At 44.6% G+C, this 18,733-nt stretch overlaps 1 protein-coding gene across 4 annotated transcripts in view; it reads left to right on the forward strand.

The window, feature by feature from the left end:
- Window positions 1–4,954: 4,954 nt before the first annotated feature.
- Window positions 4,955–18,733, forward strand: part of Cnnm1 (cyclin and CBS domain divalent metal cation transport mediator 1) — a 58,405-nt gene continuing 44,626 nt past the window's right edge. For all 4 annotated transcript variants that reach the window (XM_038341191.2, XM_038341179.2, XM_038341199.2 and 1 more), the window contains exon 1: window positions 4,955–6,527. In XM_038341191.2, the coding sequence (XP_038197119.1) occupies window positions 4,955–6,527 (1,573 nt within the window). The remainder of the gene's footprint in view (window positions 6,528–18,733) is intronic.

The raw sequence follows: 18,733 nt of genomic DNA on the forward strand, positions 1-18,733 counted from the left end.
AGACATCATTTTCCAGACACTTTTCTCTAAAAGAGCTGGAAATTACACGGCCTCATGTACTTTGAAGGGCTCCTTAATTCAGTGAGTAATCAATTTCCATTCATGCCCATCTTCCTAGTCGAATCTAAGCTCCAGTGTAACAAGGATATGTTAACATCGAGCCCAGAACCTGACACTTTGCCAATTAACACGTTTTCGCCTAGATGAACAAGTAAAGGCATAGAGCAAAGCATTCTGGTAAGAGTATTCTGAAACAGAACTTTTATGGCTTTGGAAGTTAATGTGATTTCCTTCCTCTCTTGAAGTGGGGGACTATTATCTTCTAAACTAGGAAGAGAGTGAATGTTTGGTTTCTGGGAGCTGTTTCTGCCAGCTCTTCCTTTGGACAATCACGCTGGCTGAACCTGTCCCCAGGAATCCTTGTAGTTACAACAGAGCTCTGGAAACACAGTACTTTTCCAGGACCTCGTGTTCAGCAAAAGGAAAAGTACTCAGTCTCTCTAGATTATCTTCACCTGGAGCTCATTAGCCCTTACCCTCTGACTCATGAAGGGATGGAAATCTGAAAACTCATTTCACAGATGAGGCACTGGGCTCAGAAAACTAATTGATTTTCTAAGCCTACCACTTGTTTATAGATCTGGTGCAACTGAGAACATGAAGATTCTTATTCCCTTCTCCTTCCCCCTTTATTCTCATTACAAACTTACTTTTACAAGGGGCTAAGATGTAGCTGGGTAGAAAACTCACCCGTTGTGTGTCTGAGGCATTGGTGGGGTACTTGAGAATGGGGCAGGGGGTGAGTAAGAGAAACATTATTAATTTTGGAAGAATTTTCTGTTACATCAGAGGAAAAGATCTTGATATTTTAAGCACCAGAAGCAGAGTTGAATTTTGTAAATGACTAGAAAATATAGAAAATGCAGGGAGCTCAAGTACGTGTGTTTATCTTATTTATGTGTGTAGTAATTTTTAAAAATATGCCAAAAGATTACACATTTATCTCTGGTTGTTTTATAGATTATTTTATTTGTGTTCTTCTGTGTTTCTTTTTTTTTCTTAGCATGAATGTATGATCCCTTTATAAATTCTTTTTACTGCTCCATTCTGCAAGGTGGAAGGAGCATCATTATAGAGTTCCAAAAATGTCTTACTAGCCACTTAATCTTCCCTGCAAAATGGATGTAATTGTTTCTCCTTCACAGGACTCTCATGTACATCCACAGCTTGATAAAGGGTGTTAGGTGAGACTCTTGTGATGATCAAGTTCTTGGCCTAATAGAGGTGCAAGAGCCCTTATGATAAACTAGTGTCTTTGTGTTAGAAGTTTTGATTAAGAAGGAAAGAAATTTGCCAGTAGATTTGCATGAGAGATTATAATAAGGTTGTGTAACTTTTGGACCACGTAGAAAGCTTGGGAAATAGAAATCCCCCCCCCCAAAAAAAAAACCCAAGATGAAAATAGAAGAGTTTGTAAATTTGAAGAACTGGGAAAATATTTTGTCTTCTATTTCTTTTCATACTATTTTATTTTTAATTTCATATTGTGGAGCGTATTTACAACATCCCTCCCTTCTTCCACCAACCCCTCCTGTGGCCATCCCCATGCCCAGGCTGCTCCCTCTCAAATTCATGGCCTCATTTTTTTTAGTTATTATTATTACATATATAGACAAGTAAATACATAAATACAACTTGCTGCACTTGTTTAAAGTTACTCATGTGTCTACGTGTTTAGAGCTAATAGATAGGGACTGGCTAACCTACCGGGGCTCAGTCCTGGAGAATATTGATTCCTCTTCTTTCGACAGTCTTGGGTTGTCTGTTTCTCTTCATCTAGAGCCTTGGGAGATTTCCCCCACATACATTCACATGTCAGTTGATGCTATCATTTTCCAGGTTTTGTTTGGACGGCCATATCGCTGAGATGTCATGGGAACAGCTTCCCTGTCATATATAGAATACACTAACTTGCAGCAGGCTCCTGGTCCTTTGGCTGTTACGATCTTTCCTTCCCCTCTTCTGTGATCTTTCCTGAACCTTAGGTGGGTGTATGGGTTTTGCTGTAAATGGGTACCCCACACATTTTGATCTTTTTTACTACTTTTTAAACTATGAAAAAGTATTAATATTTCTAATAATAAAATTTGTTATTGTGTGTTGGGGGGCTTAGGCTGTACCAAGTACATTATCCCTTGTAGTCCTCATTAGAGTTGAAAATGATTCTCCAATTGAATTTATTTTAAACAGTCCCATCATTAATGGGTAGCAGAGCCCACTTAGAAGAGGGAAGTGAGGGGCTGGAGAGGTGGCTCAGCAACTAAGAGCACTCATTACTCTTGCAGAGGACCAGAGTGCAGCTCCCAGCACCCACGAGGAGCAGCTCATGACTGTCTGTAACACCAGCTCCAGAACATTTGACACTCTAGTCTGGCCTCCGTCTACCCCACGTGCACATACACAGACAAATACACAAATAGGGTCGTACAGAATCTAAAAGCACACGTCATCTAAATAAAACAAACATCAAACTCCTGGGCGTGGGGGAGAGTGGTGTTGATCAGTAGCTACTGAGGAGGCTGGCCTAGAAAGGAGACACTGTTCAGTGGCTACAAAGTGACAGCTAGATGGGAGGAGTAAGCCTGGGACAGCTAGCCTGGTGCCCCGCTGTCCAGCTAGCTCGTTACAGTTAATGTTCTGACCACCTCAAAATCGCTAAGAGGAGGTTCTAAATATTTTCATTTCTACTAAGATATTGGAGGTGGCAGATGTCAGTGACCTTAATGGGATCATTCCATATCCATACCTGTGGCAAGCATACCCTCTAAATAATTATGATTTGTCAACTGGAAATAAAACCAGAGCTGTAGCAGACTGGCCACTTAGCACTCAAGAGCCTCCGAGCTTAATCTTCAGCATCAAAACAAATAACGTAAAAAGGAAATCTTAAAAATGTAACTTCAGGAGGTGGAAAGATAATTCTGTTAGAAAAGTACTTGTCACACAACATGAGGGATTGAATAAAATCTCCAGAACACAGATTTAAAAAAAAAAAAAAAAAGCCTGGTGATATTTGCTTGGTATCCCAGTGCTGGGGAAGTGGAGACATGCTGGAACCTTGCCTCAAAACCAAACAAAAAAAACAAAACAAGGTGAATAGTGCATGCAAACCCACACATGTACACATGTACACATGTACACACAAAATGTGACTTCAGAAGAAATGATTATTTGATTAAATGTTGCACAGACCTATGGTATAGTCACTTAAGGAATGAAAGATGCTAACAAATGCCTACGGCTCTTTATTAGAATAGCCAAAAAGGGAACTAAATCAAGTGTTCTTTAACCAGATGGACAGACTGTGATTTACCCACATAATGGATTCTACTCATCTACAAGTGGATGGGCTATTGATACGTGCAACTTGGATCAAATTTAAGTATGCAGCATAAGCAATGGCAGCTCCCAAACAGTGCATACTTGGTATTCATATGACATTCTGGAAAAGGAAACTACAGAGGAAAAGGAAGACGGTGGAACCACCCACTCCCAGTGCAGGTGGATGGAGGTGGGGTCCAGCGTCTATAACTTACTAGGCAAGCTAGCTACATCACCAGTTCAAAGGTGGAACTAATGTTTACAGTGGTTGGTACATAAATATGCACCATCGGAGCATATATACAGCATTGCATAGTGTAGCGGTGCACATGTATAATCCTGGAATCCAGAGTTCAAGGTTATTTTCGGCAGTTCAGTGTGTTCAGTCTGTGCTACATGAGACCCAGTCTCAAAATGCAATGAAACTTACATAGCAATATAACAAGAAAGTGAATTTCGATGCATACATTTAAGAAATGAGGCATAAAAATAAAGCAATACTAGCAGATGGTGGATACAAATACCATGAGCAACTCAGTGGAGAAAATCTCCCAGATCTTGTTGGGGAAAGAGGAAGATGTATGTCTTTACTATGGTGGTGGTGGTTACATAAATTTAGATACAACAAAATGATATAAGTTTAACACCAATGTTAGCTTTCTGCTTTTCATGTAAACCGTGGAAGGAACTGAGTGAAAAGTAGAGATACTTCTGTGTATTATTTTTTTGTAACTTCTTGTTAACCTATGCATTAAGAAACTAATCCTGTTATTACATTTCTTGGGCATCATTTCCCGTTGAAACCTGATACTGGCATACACGAACATATACATAAAATTTATTCATGAATATCTTTTTAACAAAAGACTGGTATATTACATCCTTGTTCTGAATCTTACATATACATTGGATCCTGCACAACCTTTTCCTGGATGTATAGTACTCTGTTTCATAATCGTACCATAATGCTTTTCAATTCACTGATGAACATTGGTATTTTAACAAGGGGTTGAACTTAAATTTAATTTGGAAATTTTTACAATATGAAAGGCTAGTAAGAATTGAGACCAAAATTTTTCAGATTCGGGACCAGAATATCTTTTAATTAGAAGGAAGAAGACAAGTGGCAGAGGAGAAACGCTGGGAAATTTCCTGGGTTGAATGGACAGCAGAAGGCCTGCCGTTCAGATTTACTGCGGGGTAGAAGTTCGCACAAGGGCAGTGAGCAGAACGCAGGGAGTTCTTGAAGGAGAGGAACTACTGAAGTAGGAGGCTGTGCTTTCCAAGCCTTCCCAGGGCTACAGCACATATACACTTAAGTGAGTCCAGGCTAGGCACTGGGTCAGTGCGTGCCCATCTCCAGCCTCCCGCAGGGGACCCCTCCCAGGCGGATTCCGATCACCCCCTTCTCCCCCTACACGCACACTCCCCACCCCCGCCTCCAGCCCACGCGCTCAAGGGGAGCACACGTGGTGACCTGCCTGGGGCCGGATTCCCGGCTCCAGCTCCTCCTCCTCTCTCCAGCTCGCACTCGGCTTGCTGCAGTATCACGTGCAATCGCGCCGGGTGCAGGATGGCGGCGGCGGCCGCGGCGGCAGCAGCGCTGGGTGTCAGGCTCCGGGACTGCTGCAGCCGGGGCGCCGTGCTCCTGCTCTTCTTCTCCCTTTCACCTCGGCCCCCGACCGCTGCTGCCTGGCTTCTGGGTCTGCGGCCGGAAGACACAGCTGGAGGCCGTGTATCCCTGGAAGGGGGCACCCTGCGCGCTGCCGAAGGCACCAGCTTCCTCCTGCGGGTCTACTTCCAGCCTGGGCCGGCGGCCCCCTCCGCGCCTGTGCCTGCACCCTCCCTGGCCCCGGGGGAGAACGGCACAGGCGATTGGGCCCCGCGGCTCGTGTTCATCGAGGAACCCCCCGGTGCGAGCGGCGTGGCGCCCAGCGCGGTCCCCACGCGTCCCCCGGGACCGCAGCGCTGCCGCGAGCAGAGCGACTGGGCGTCGGACGTGGAGGTCCTGGGGCCCTTGCGCCCCGGGGGCGTGGCGGGCTCGGCCCTGGTCCAGGTGCGGGTGCGGGAGCTGCGTAAGGGCGAGGCGGAGCGCGGTGGCGCGGGCGGCGGCGGGAAGCTCTTTTCGCTGTGCGCCTGGGACGGGCGCGCTTGGCACCACCACGGCGCCGCCGGCGGCTTCCTGCTGCGCGTCCGCCCGCGGCTCTACGGCCCGGGTGGGGACCTGCTGCCGCCCGCGTGGCTGCGAGCGCTCGGGGCGCTCCTGCTGCTGGCCCTGTCCGCCCTGTTCAGCGGCCTGCGCCTGAGCCTGCTCTCGCTGGACCCGGTGGAGTTACGGGTGCTGCGGAACAGTGGCTCGGCCGCCGAGCAGGAGCAGGCGCGCCGCGTGCAGGCCGTGCGCGGCAGGGGGACCCATCTGCTCTGCACCCTGCTCCTGGGCCAAGCCGGTGCCAATGCCGCGCTGGCCGGCTGGCTGTATGCCTCGCTGCCGCCGGGCGTCGGGGGCACCGGGGAGGACTATGGCGAGGCGGGGGTTCACTTCCCGTGGCTGCCAGCGCTCGTGTGCACCGGCGCGGTGTTCCTGGGAGCCGAGATCTGTCCCTACTCGGTGTGTTCACGGCACGGGTTGGCCATAGCCTCGCACAGTGTGTGCCTGACCCGGCTCCTCATGGCTGCCGCCTTCCCGGTGTGCTACCCGCTGGGCCGCCTCCTGGACTGGGCGCTGCGCCAGGAGATCAGCACCTTCTACACGAGGGAGAAACTGCTGGAGACTCTGCGGGCCGCGGACCCTTACAGCGACCTGGTGAAGGAAGAGCTCAACATCATCCAAGGCGCCCTGGAGCTGCGCACTAAGGTGGTAGAGGAGGTGCTGACCCCCCTTGGGGACTGCTTCATGCTGCGCTCCGACGCTGTGCTTGACTTCGCCACAGTATCCGAGATCCTCCGCAGTGGTTACACTCGCATCCCTGTGTATGAGGGCGACCAGAGGCACAATATTGTGGACATTCTGTTCGTTAAAGACTTGGCCTTTGTGGACCCGGACGACTGTACCCCGCTGCTCACAGTCACCCGCTTCTACAACCGGCCCCTTCACTGCGTCTTCAATGACACCCGGCTGGACACGGTGCTGGAGGAGTTTAAGAAGGGTGAGCAGTGGTCTTTATCCTTCCCCGGCTCCTATCCCCCTTCAAAGATACTGCCTTTCATAACCATGAGAGGCTTCAGGTACCCAAAGCAAAGCCTCTGATCTATGGAGCCAGAAACTCCAGGAAGGCCTGCTATTGACTCCCTAGATACCACATGCTTTTCGACCTTCCTTGCAGCTGGCTGAGCCCCAGGCCTCTTCCACTCTTCTTGGCTCACCAGCTAAACCATATTCCTCATCCATTGTCTCCCAACTATAATTCTTTCTGCGGTCTACTAAGCACCAGGTACTGTGAGATTGAGCCAAGGTGAACCGTGGGAGTTTATTGCAACCTCCCCACCCACTACAGGGCTCCCTCTATAGAATCCCACAGCCTTTGCCTCAGACTCCTAAAACTGGAAGTTCCCAGTTTCCAAAGAGAATGAACTCCATTGCTGGACAGCTCCAGCTCTGCCAGTGTCTGCCATAGAGGGAGCAGAAGCGCTGGTCTCTTTCGATAGCTTCCCAGTTCTGCCCTTTGAGTGAGGGAGAATAAACACCAGGCTTCTAAGACGTTCTTCTCCCTCTTTAACTCACTAGTAGCCATTCATCTGACACACAGAATGGCCAGGTTAGGGACTGAGGGTTAGGTCTTGGCACTTCCAGGAGCTCTAGTTCTTCATAGTAGCGGGGTAGGTAGGGACTTAAGGAAGTATTTATTCGGAGGGAAGACCCGAGAAAATTTTCACCCAAATTAATGGGGTTCTTTCAACACCATCAGTATCTTCCCCATACCTCCTAACCTCAAACTGTGGTGCTATAGCAAGCTATATGACCGTTGACTTCATGTGTGGGTTTGTCTTTGGAGATTGCCTTCTGGGCCTGAGTACAAATCACTCAAGAAAAATCAACCTGGATACTTTAGAGTTAGCCCTCTTGGCCTTGTGTTTGCCCTGCCCCTTGTTTACCAGATCTGGCCCAGAACTGCCCCTAGTTTTTGTTTTTAATCAAGTCTACTTTGAGGGCTATTCAAATTGAGAATATTCAAAACACAGTCTCATGTTTCCCTGTCTCCCTCACCATTGGCTGAGCCCCAGGCCTCTTCCACTCCGCTCAGCTCACCGGTTACCATAGTCTGATTCATTGTCTCCCACTTGTGGTTTTTCCCTGAGGCTTACCAAGGCTTAAGTTTCTGCTGAGAGCAACTCCAGTTCGTTTGAGAAAGTGTCTCGTTGTCATGTAGTGCCAGAAGTATTTTTATTAATTTTTTCTGATTATTTTATATAATGCATTATGATCATATTCATCATCATTCTTCCTCGTGACTCCTTCTGGATCCACCCCACCTACCCACTCTCCCAGCATCTTGTTCTCTTTTTCCCCATATCCACAAGAGTATGGTCAACCTACCAGGGGCTACACCCTGAAAGAACACTGATACTTCCTGCCCCACAAAGCATCAACTGCCTGTAGCTCCTCAGGTAAAGGTGGGGACTTTTATGAGCCCGTCCCCATCTAAGCTTAAGTGTTGACTGGCTTGATCTTATGCAGATCTTACGCAGGCAACCACAGCTGCTGGGAGCTCATGAGTGCAGAGGTCCTGTTGTGTCCAGAAGAAAGTTTCACTCTGGTCCTTCCCAACTCCTAGGTTTTACAATGTTTCTGTCCCCTCTTCTGTGATGGTCCTTGAACTTTAGGGCAGGTGATACAGATGTCCCATTTATGGCTGAGCACGCCACTAATACTCTCTGTGCTTTGACCAGTTGTAAGTTTCAGTATAACCACCATTTAGTACAAAGAGACTTCTCTGATAAGGTCTGAGAACTACGCTAATCTATGGGTAGAGATACAAATTTAGAGGTCAGTTTGATACTAAGTCTATTTAGTGGTAGGTTTTCTCTCCCCCACTGGGGCCTGCAAGCTCTCCAACCATGGGTTCTTGAACAGATTTATAGTACCAGGCATGTTTCCTCCTGTGAAACAGGCCTTAAATCCAATCATAAAGTAATGTGTTGCCCACATAACAACCATGCCACTGTTGCGGCACTATCTTGACACAATGAGTCATTATTTTGGTTCACAGGGCTCGTAGCTGGGTAAGACTGTTGATGACTTTCCCGCCACAGCAATCTGCATAGCACCTTCTAATACTCTAAAAACAGCATGCAGGGAAGCCTCCTAGTCAGTACCCGCTTGATTCCTTTGTATCTTGTGACCAAAGTATATGGTGTTTTCAACAATAGGGTTATGCCATCAAATTCTAATAGGTAACCAGAGCAGTGGCAATAGCCTGTAGTGTTTGGGGGAGGGGTCTCCAGGACAGGTCTAAACGAAGACTCAAGGGGTGGTATCCCACTAGATGTACTGAAATTTTTAGTTCAGAAAATGTTTTTACTGAGACTGATTTCTTTCATTCATTCACTCAGTATCTATTGATACACAGTTTTGGGTAACAGTGGAGGCAAGACTACCTTCAGGACGTTAACAGTCGATGAAGTATCTAAGGTTAATAACAGTTGTCTTTAGGAGCAAACTGTGTTCCAGGAAGAGTTGTTCAGAACAGCTGGTATTGATTTAGAATGAGTCCATATGCAGAATTTCCAAGTCCAGTCTGAAACAAGCTTGCTCATATTCTATTAACAGTCTATTATTAGACAGATCATTAAAGAGAAGTAGGCCATGACAGCAAGCACTAGGCCAACAAAGGCATTTCTCTATCTTCTCAGAGCCCTGCTACTTCCGTGGAATGCCATTTTTGAACCCAAAGCATGGGACTCGCATGGGCGCTTATTGGCAATGCAGAATTTCATGCCCTATTATAAATTTCCTGGATGAAAATCTGCATTTTTAATAAGTCCTTGTGTGACTCGAGTTTATATTAAAGTTGGAAAGGAATTAAACATCCTCAGAGAACCCTTAGTAACAGCTTGGTAGACCCGCTTTGGGTAGGAGACGAGGAATCGTTAACAAGGAGGTTATATCAGGCTCTAAGCCACAGAACAGTGGCCAACTTATGACTTACGCTTGCACCACATGTTAGGAGAAGCAAGCCAAGTTAAACTGCTTCTCTTTAAATTTAAAAATAACTTTTTTTAAGCTAGTCTTTAATAGCTCTTCCATTTCCCTCACTTCCTCGAATCTCAAGTAACTTAACCATCTAAACAAATCCCTTAGGAGGTGAAAGAGGAAAATGATTGTATTAATAAAAGCAACGGTTGCCATTAATTGAGTGACAATTCTGCCAGGCACCACGCCAAGTCCGTTTTATATTCAGAACAGCCCTCCTGGGTAGGTCTCTAACTCCATTCTGTATGTGAAACAACTAAAGCGAAGACCTATAGCAGGACTTACTCAACTCCCGTAGGCGATCACTGGACTGTCATTGAACCAGGCCGGTAGATGCCCAATACCTGTTTGTCTGCCACCCTGACTCTGGCTACTCTAATCTTGTCCCCAGAAAACCTGGAATTTCTGCTGTCAAGCATGGTGGTGAAACTTGCCTTTTTTCCTGACTTGCTACCTGTAGCTTTAGTCTCTTTGGGTTAAGAATGTAGTTTTAATAATTGTAATAACCGCTGCCATGAATATTCCACTTTAGGGTTCTGTCTACCTTATCTGATTCTACAGTTACAAAGACTGACCCTAAGACCCAGATAGTTATTCTTAGATTACCACTGAGCCTATGTAACCCAAATTCAAATACGGATCATATGACCCAAAGTTCTTAGTCTATGTAGGATGGTGCTACTACCCCTGTACTTATCAGTCGTAAGTCTTTTAGGGATGGAGAAAGGGAAAATGGTCTTTCCAGTTGGCATGCCTGCTTCGCAAAAAAGGGAATGGTATTTCTTCCCACATGACTGAGTTCCTTGATGGCAGAGAATGAATCTTATCACTTGTCTCAGAACAAGAACAGGGACTACCGTGTAATCATAAGTAAACACTGACTGAGTAAGTAGTCATAGGCAAATTTCATATTTCTGTGTTTGTGTGAGGTGAATAAATACAAAATAATCGGGGCTGTCTACTGACCACTGCAAATGTCTCTTCCTTTTCCTCCAATACAGACAGCATGCTCCCTCCAGTGTGCTAATTTAGAAACCACTCCATATAACCCATCCTTGTCATATTAAACTTTATCATGGTGTGTTCCTTGGAAGCTGCCATACCCAAACACTACAGCCTGGAGTGATCTCAGCAACAGAAATCCCTCTTCCCACTCTACTAGATGGTATAAGTCCCAGCTCAAGGTTCTGGCTAGCACAGTTCCTGACGCATGCTCTCTTCCTGGCTTGCATCTGTCTACCTCTTTCTGTGTCTCCACATGACCTGTCCTTAGTGGATGTGAAGAGAGAGCAAAAGAACTCTGGTCTCTCCTTAGGAAAACACCGATTATCAATATTGCATCCAGACTCTTGGACCTATATAATTTATCCCACTATTTCTTCCATGTAGATCAGTCATTGATTTTATTCAACAAGTAATTACTTTGTGCCAAGGGTGTAGACATGGTAGAGAACACTACCAATGTAACTGCTTGTCTGCATAGAGTCTTCAACTCTATTAGAAGAAGAGCTAGACATTAAACAAGCGAGGCTGAGTTTCGTAGCGGAAGTGTGGTGCTGGTCCTGGCTTGGTACAATTAAGACCATTGCATTGTGATACTTATTTGGCACCTAAGTGTTAGCTGTGGTTAGCTCTTACTCCTTTGTGAAAATGTCTCCTAAGAAGTTACGCTTCTTCAACCCTGCCCTCCTCTGTAGTGTCAGTAAAATCATCTCTAGGTTGTCGTCCTCTGTCTCAAGCCCTTCAGCAGCTTCCGTCACCCAGAAGGTAAAGTCTAAGCAGAGATGGAGCTGTCGGCACCCTGGTGACCTGCTGTCTGACCACCTTTACGGTCCCAGCGCACCCCACTCTCTGTTGCAGTTTTGGGTGCCCATGGCCTTGAATTCCATAACAGCACAGTGCTGTGTCTTATCTGTCCTCTTCTCATACTGCATGAAAATATGATGGGCTAGATACGCATGTCCTAACTAATCCAGCACCAGCTCCCTCTTTAATACTCAGGTTAGGGGCCGCCCTTTCTGGGGCATCTCTTATAAACCTCAGTTGTATCCAATTTTGTTGTTCTATATGCCTATATAAGTGTGCGTGTGTGTGTGTGTTTGTGTGTGTGTGTGCAAGAGGACAAATTGGGGTATCATTCCTTGAGAGAACATTGGCCACCTTATTTTGAGGACAGTATCTCTCATTTGCCTGGAGCTTGCCTGTTAAAGTAGGCTAGCTAACCCCTGAGCCTTGGGGATTCCTCTGCCTCTGCCTCTGCCCCTGCCCCTGCCCCTGCCCCTGCCCCTGCCCCAGCCCCTGCCCCTGCCCCTGCCCCTGCCTCTGCCTCTGCCTCCACTTCAGCCTCCCAGCACTGGGATTACAGTGTGGGTCACCATGCCTAGTTGTCTTATGTAGGTCTAGCTATTAAGTAGGTCTCGGGGTAGAATTGAGGTTATCATGTTTACAAGGCAAGCATTTTACCTCCACAACTCACTCTATGTCTTGTTAGAGGCGCAATATGGACTCAGAATCTTCCTGTGTCAGCCTTCTGCATGCTGGGATTACAGGCATTCACCACCACGTCTGGCTTAGTACATTATAAATGATTTTTGAAAGGCCGATTAGATGACTGAGGAGCTAAGCTATAATATATAATGTAATAGATGAGTTCTGCAGAGCTCTAGTAAATGAATATTTAATTGTCTTTAACCTAATAGCTTTGGCCTATAGAGCAGGACATATTAAACTTTAAATAGTAGAGGAAAAATTCAGCCTATATTGTTTTTCTGTCTCTTTAGAAACAACTGTTACAATTCTTTTTAGTAGTCAGCGTTTTCTTAGACAAGACACAGCGATGTACACCTGTAGTCACTCAGAAGTAGAGGCAGAAGGATCTCAAGTTCTAGGCCAGTCTAGACTACATAGACCAAAATCTACAAAATCTACCCCCAGAAGCCTAATGCCAAGAATAATATTCCATTCTCTTTGCAAGCTTAGCAGACTAACTCATCTGACTCATCTTTCTCCATGACTTTCCATGACATTCCAAGCCATGAGTCATAGCTCAGTATATAAATGTGTAAGTCAAACCTATATGAAAACCACGGAGATAAAATACTGTAACAGACATGTAAAGATGCAATTGGAACATGGAAGACAGAGTAATTGATTAAATAGCATATTTTGCTTTCATAAAAATTATACTGAAGTTTATAGATTTCTACACTTTATATAGGAAAAAATAGACATAAAAAATAGAAGTGTTAAAACATGTAAAAAGAGCCGGGCGGTGGTGGCGCACGCCTTTAATCCCAGCACTCGGGAGGCAGAGGCAGGCGGATCTCTGTGAGTTCGAGGCCAGCCTGGTCTACAAGAGCTAGTTCCAGGACAGGCTCCAAAGCCACAGAGAAACCCTATCTCGAAAACCAAAAAAAAAAAAAAAAAAAAAAAAAAAAAAAAAAAAAAAAAAAAAAAAAAACCAAAAACAAAAACCAAAAACAAACAAAAAAAAAAACATGTAAAAAGAATCCCATTATTAGGAGATAACTTTTTAAAGTTTTACTTTTATTTTCTGCATATGTGTGTTTCCCTGCTTGTCTGTGTGTGCACCATGTGAGTGCACATGAGGTCAAAGGGGGGCATCAGATACCCTGGAACTGGAAATACAGTTATTAGCAACCTAATATGGGTGCTGGGAGTGGAACCCAGGTCCTCCACAAGAGCACATGCCCTTAAATGCTGAACAATTTCTTTAGCCTTTCATGAAATAATTTCTACTATTATATTAAATATATACTGCACATAATCACTGCCTTAAATTTTTAAAAAGAAAATAAACGGAAAAAAGCAGGAGCCTACTATGATCTAACATTCCCAGTATAATTCCTAGAGTCATTCATTGTCTTATATATTATTTTCACTACAGTTTTCTCAAGATTGAGGACTATAATTTGGGAAGCCTGGATTATAATATGGACACTTTAAGGTTTATTTTACTTAACATAAAGTTTACTCCATAGTAGACTAGTTTAAGTGAAAACTAACCCTGTGTAGACACAGAAAAGTAATGAAACTGTATTCTGAATTCCAAGTCCGCGGGCTTTATAGTGTTGATGGTTAACTCTGTTAAATGATATGTTGTCAAATAAGAGCATGCTCTTTGCCACTCAACCCACCTATGCTGGTTACTCTGCCTGAAGACTAGCACGGCTATAAAATGACCTCTTGCTATCTTATACACAGTCTTTGCTCATCCATTGATTCATTCAAACAATTTTTTGAACTCTGAAGACAGGCACTTTATTGTGTTCTGGGAATATGATGATGACAGCCCACGATTCCTGAGTCTTCCTTCACAGGATTTTTACCCAAAGTATTTCTAACCACCGAGGAAATGTCCCTGCCCCACTTGTAGATTCTAATTTTTTCACTGATGAATAATTGAAAAGTCAGTATTTTACCTCATACTCCAAATTCTGATGGAATATGTCAGTAGGAAGAATTATCATTCCATTGGTTAATTCCATAGAAGTCGGTCAAAAACATTAACATTAATGCTTCAATTAGTATCATTGAGTTACAATATTGAAGTGCACTGGTAAAATTAAATGTAGGATGTTATTAAATATGTTAGCATTGCTAAATAATTAGTGGGATTTAGAATGAGCTGTGAACCACCAGAACAAACAGTAGACAAAGTAGAGTCTGTCATGCACAGGGAGAAAGTAAAGGGAACCAAGAAAAATGAAAATAACTATGTAAGATGACAAAAATTGTAGGTTTACTTTTCTATCTTAATATTTTCCAGTGTGGCAACATAATGTTTTTCTGCAATATTCTCCCTGTCCATGCTAGCCCCCAAACCAGTCTGGCAAAAAAAAAAAAAAAAAAAAAAAAAAAAAAAAAAAAAAAAAAAAAAAAAAAAGATAACAACATAATCAGAGCCCAAAGAAACATTAAAGAACCTGAGTGGAATTCTAATTCCCAGTCTTTCTTTTTTTTAAGAGTTCTCCTTCCTTTCCAGGCCACACCAGCTTTTGTTGTCAGGCTGCCTTTTTATCTAATCTAAATCCCACAGGCTGCAGCTAAATTTGATTTCTTCTTTTTATCATCTCTCCTGGGTTCTCTCTTATTCGACTGTGTATTATTGTAGCTCAGCTCAGTTCCATGTTTAACTCCCCACCCCCCCCCCACCCCCAGATGTATGTGGCCTTGCTTCTAACTTCTTTCCAACCTCCGGGTTTCTTAGAAGAGGGTCTGCGTGCTCTCTTGGTTTCTCCCAAACTGATCTGCCTCTAGGCATCCCCTCAGGCACTAGGAATCTTCAGTCCTCTCATTTTCTGCTTCGTGTTCCTTATCAGACTGAGATTCCTTCCCATTCTTTCCTGCCTACCTTCCATGTATTGGTGGAACTTTGTTCTGTATGGGGATATAGTAACCAGGTAAGCATCATTGTGGGCTCTTGGGGCTTGCAGTTAAACAGAGAGAAGAATGCTAGCTGACAAATTATTACAAAATGGGTTGTAATTTGAACAAAAACTATGTGGCAGACCACCTCAGCTGGTTACTCCCTAAATATCTGAACTGAACCCTAGAGGATGGGAAGTAGTTTCTCCAAGCAAGAGGTCCCCAGAAGATGGAAGCAAATGTGCAGGGCTCTGAAGCGGGGAGAAGAGAGCAGCAGCATCCAAGGTTCCCTCTGGGTTGTGCTCCACTTGTTCAGGAAACCAGCCTTCCCTCTGCCTGCCTGTGGCTGTCGACACCGGGCAGCCCAGTTCAGTACTGTTCCGGACAGCACTGGGGCAATGACAGACAGACGCGGATGTAAATGTGGGAAAGGAAGAAAGGGTCTCGGTACAAGGGGTCTTGGTTAAGAGGTAGCCTGGGTTACAGACAAGGGCATCTGTGGGTGAAAAGAGAAAGGAGCAATGAGTCCTTGGGTGATCTGAGAAAATTTCTCAGAAGGAAGTACAATTTTAACTTGGCCTTGAAAGAACTGTGATCAGCGATTATGAAAGAAAAAGGCATTCCAGCTGAGGCAGGAATCTGAGCTAGGAAGAGACAGGCAGAACAGAGCTGACAATACATCTTAATGCTCCAAAGCAATTCTCATAAGCCTGAATCTCTTCCAAAATCGGAAACTAGGAAGAATGAAGCATTTGCCACGAATAATTTTTATTCCTCAGGAATGCTAAAACAGCATGTTTCTTCCTTTCGACAGTGGTAGTTCCAAAATCACTTGTACCCACTCTTGCCTTAACTAAGGATCCTAAATATAACTCCATCTTTTTCTTGATGATGCAGGGCCATGAGAATACAGTTATTTAATGCTGCGTTATAACCAGCTCTCTGTCTACTCCGTATAGTTTCTCTGTCCTGTTGTCAGGTTGTTTGTTCTCCTTGAGTCCATTTCAGGCAAATCCTGCCTCACCGAGCTCCTGCCAGGACTGCTCTTGTCCCGTCCACCATAAACGCACAGTTTTTCTGTTGAGCTGAAAACCCAGCTAAACATGTGGGTTATCAAACCATCTGCCTCCGATGCGACAGTTTTGATAAATACTGGTTAAACAAGTGATAGATTAGACTTGGACCGTGCACCTCAGATTCAGATTGATGGAGAGACCTGGGACACTCCCTGCTGGAGCTGGATTCTAAGCTATGCAGCATCAGACCTCTGGATAATGAGCCCTTACTCTGCTATTTTTGTAGTGTTGCTTAGCAAGCCAAATTGCCAACTGGCTTTGATTCTAGTGACTAACAACTGTTTTTTTCATGCCCTGGTGATGGTGGTTACCATGGTACTCTGGATGACACAGTTGGCTTTTTCATAATTGCCTTTTAGTAGCTCAAGAGATTTGTGTATGTGTGTGTGTGTGATAAAGGTGTTGATTATTCTTATTTCTCTAGAACAAGACGGTGACTTCAAAATGTGGCTGCAATTCCTTGTTATTTTTAACCAGAAAAAAAAAATGAGTTTTATTTCTTTAAGTCAGTGTGACTGGTGTAGGATTAGTGGGGAAATTTTTTTGTCTTCTCTTTGAGATTTGTTAGAAGATGAATGACTGTATAGAAATGATAAGAACCACGTAGCCTGTGGCCTAGTAGCTCTCCCTTATCCCATTCCTGTGGGGTGCTCCAACATTAAGATAAAAACATAGGAGTTCAGAGCACTTAGTTAACACAGAGGCTGTAATTGTTGGCACAATTAAATTTCTGGGGTCAGTAAGATGTCTCGGCATGTAAAAGTGCTTGTCTCCAAACCTAATGACCTGAGTTCCATCCCGAGAATTCACATGATAGAGGCTGAAAGCCAACTCTTGCAAGTTATCCTTTGACTTCTGCACCAGTACTTGTACCATGGTACCTGCATGTTCATGTCCCTCCCTTCCCCAGTCAATCCATAAAACATTCTTAAATATATTCTCATCAAACAGAGGCACCCTGTAAACATCAAACTGTTCTTGTATTCTGAGATTATTTAGACTTAGTATAAAATTTTAGAAAAGACCTTTGGTCCCAACTTTTAATTTTTACACTTTATTTATTTATTTATTTATTTTGAGGCTGGGTTGAACTAGAATTCTGAATCTTCCTGCCTCAGCCTCCTAAGTCTAGATTTACAGGCATTCACCACCTTAATTTTAAGAAAGCAAAAACTGAAGCCTTTAAAGAAAACTAATAAAAATAGCAATGATAATCCCTCATGGTTACAGAGCTTTTACATTTGTAAAAATCCTTTCAAAACAGAAACTCAGTTTTACGCACTATGACCATGATGTCAGCATTTGTTTTATATCTCCATCATGTGGATGAGGCACACAGTCCATGGCAATCTAGTGTCTAGGGTTAGGATTAGGCCTAGGTTTAGTTTGGGCCAGTTTTTCTCATGCTTAGTTGAAATCCACTTGGGATCTCAGCGAAATGCAAAGTCTACCTCTGAGGACTAGGGTGGGGCTGAGCTTCTGGAGCTAGAAACAAGTCTCCAGGTGCTGTCTTCCTTCTGAGCCAAGAACTGCACTTTGACTAGCAAGTGTCAAGAACAGTAGTCCTCGAACATCCGAGTGTGTAAGAATCTTCTTCAGAGTTCGTTCTTTTAGATTGTCTGGACCCTCACCTCACCCTGCGATCCTGATCCTGTGCCTCAGAAGTGGGGGTCCTGGAACAAGTACCCGGGTAGTGGTCACGTGGTTGCTAAGGAACACTCACGGTGGTAGCTAGTCACCGAGTGCTGTCTGGCAAACGCTGTGGGCACGCCGGAAAGAGCTTAACGGAAGCCTCCGCGTTTTACAAGGTGAAGGTCATGAGTGCCGCAGAAACCATAAAATTACTTCTGCTTCCCGATTCAGGCTCTCCGTTACCAAGCAATATGTCCTCCTCCCAACTTCTATTTTCACCTTACCAAAGTGCTGTGGCTATTTTTGAAACAATGAGGAATCAGATCAATTATTGGCTGTTTTCTCAGGGCAGAGGAAGTATGCTAACAGGGTCCTAACAGGGTCCGCGAAAGTCCTCTGAGGGCGAAGCCTAAAGCACCTATAGCAGAACAGCTAACCCTACCCCGCATATCAGAGGCTCTATCTCAGACCCCAGATTAGGCACAAACCCCACCCAAACGTCTGTTTTCTCTTGAGAGTTCCTTTATTAAGCAGGGAAGAAAAGTTAAAGTGGCTGTCTGACTGGGGCAGCAAAACAATAGCCAATGACCTTGCAGGTGTCCTTTTGAAGAGGAGAGGGGGAGGTCTGTGTTAGAATGGTATAGGATGTGGCGCTATATTTTGATTCAAAGCATATTAATTAGGTGAACCAAAGGGGGCTTTTACCTTGATAGCTGGATCTGGTAGTCAGCCTAGGAGTCAGCCGGGGAGAGTCAGTCAGGAGGAAGAAGTGACCGAATAAGGGAAAAGACCTTGGTGGCTAGCCTCAGGGAGGGAACCTAACAGTTTTTAGCAAGACAACAGGTACTGGGAGCAGGGCAAGGCCTGCCTGAGCCACCTGCTCCAGTGGGCTAGTGTTTTTTCAGTTAAAGCCCTTGAAGACTAGGGCTTTTTGTTTGTACTTTTTCCAGTACAAACATGTAAAGTTTCTTTACCCCACAGTAGGTGTCTGTAAACCAAGCCTTCCAGCCTCAGCTGTATTGAATTCTGGGCAGGATAAGGCTTTGTTGGCCTTGAGGAAGCTCTC

Source organism: Arvicola amphibius, chromosome 1, assembly GCF_903992535.2.
Source record: "Arvicola amphibius chromosome 1, mArvAmp1.2, whole genome shotgun sequence".
NCBI classification, from domain to species: domain Eukaryota; kingdom Metazoa; phylum Chordata; class Mammalia; order Rodentia; family Cricetidae; genus Arvicola; species Arvicola amphibius.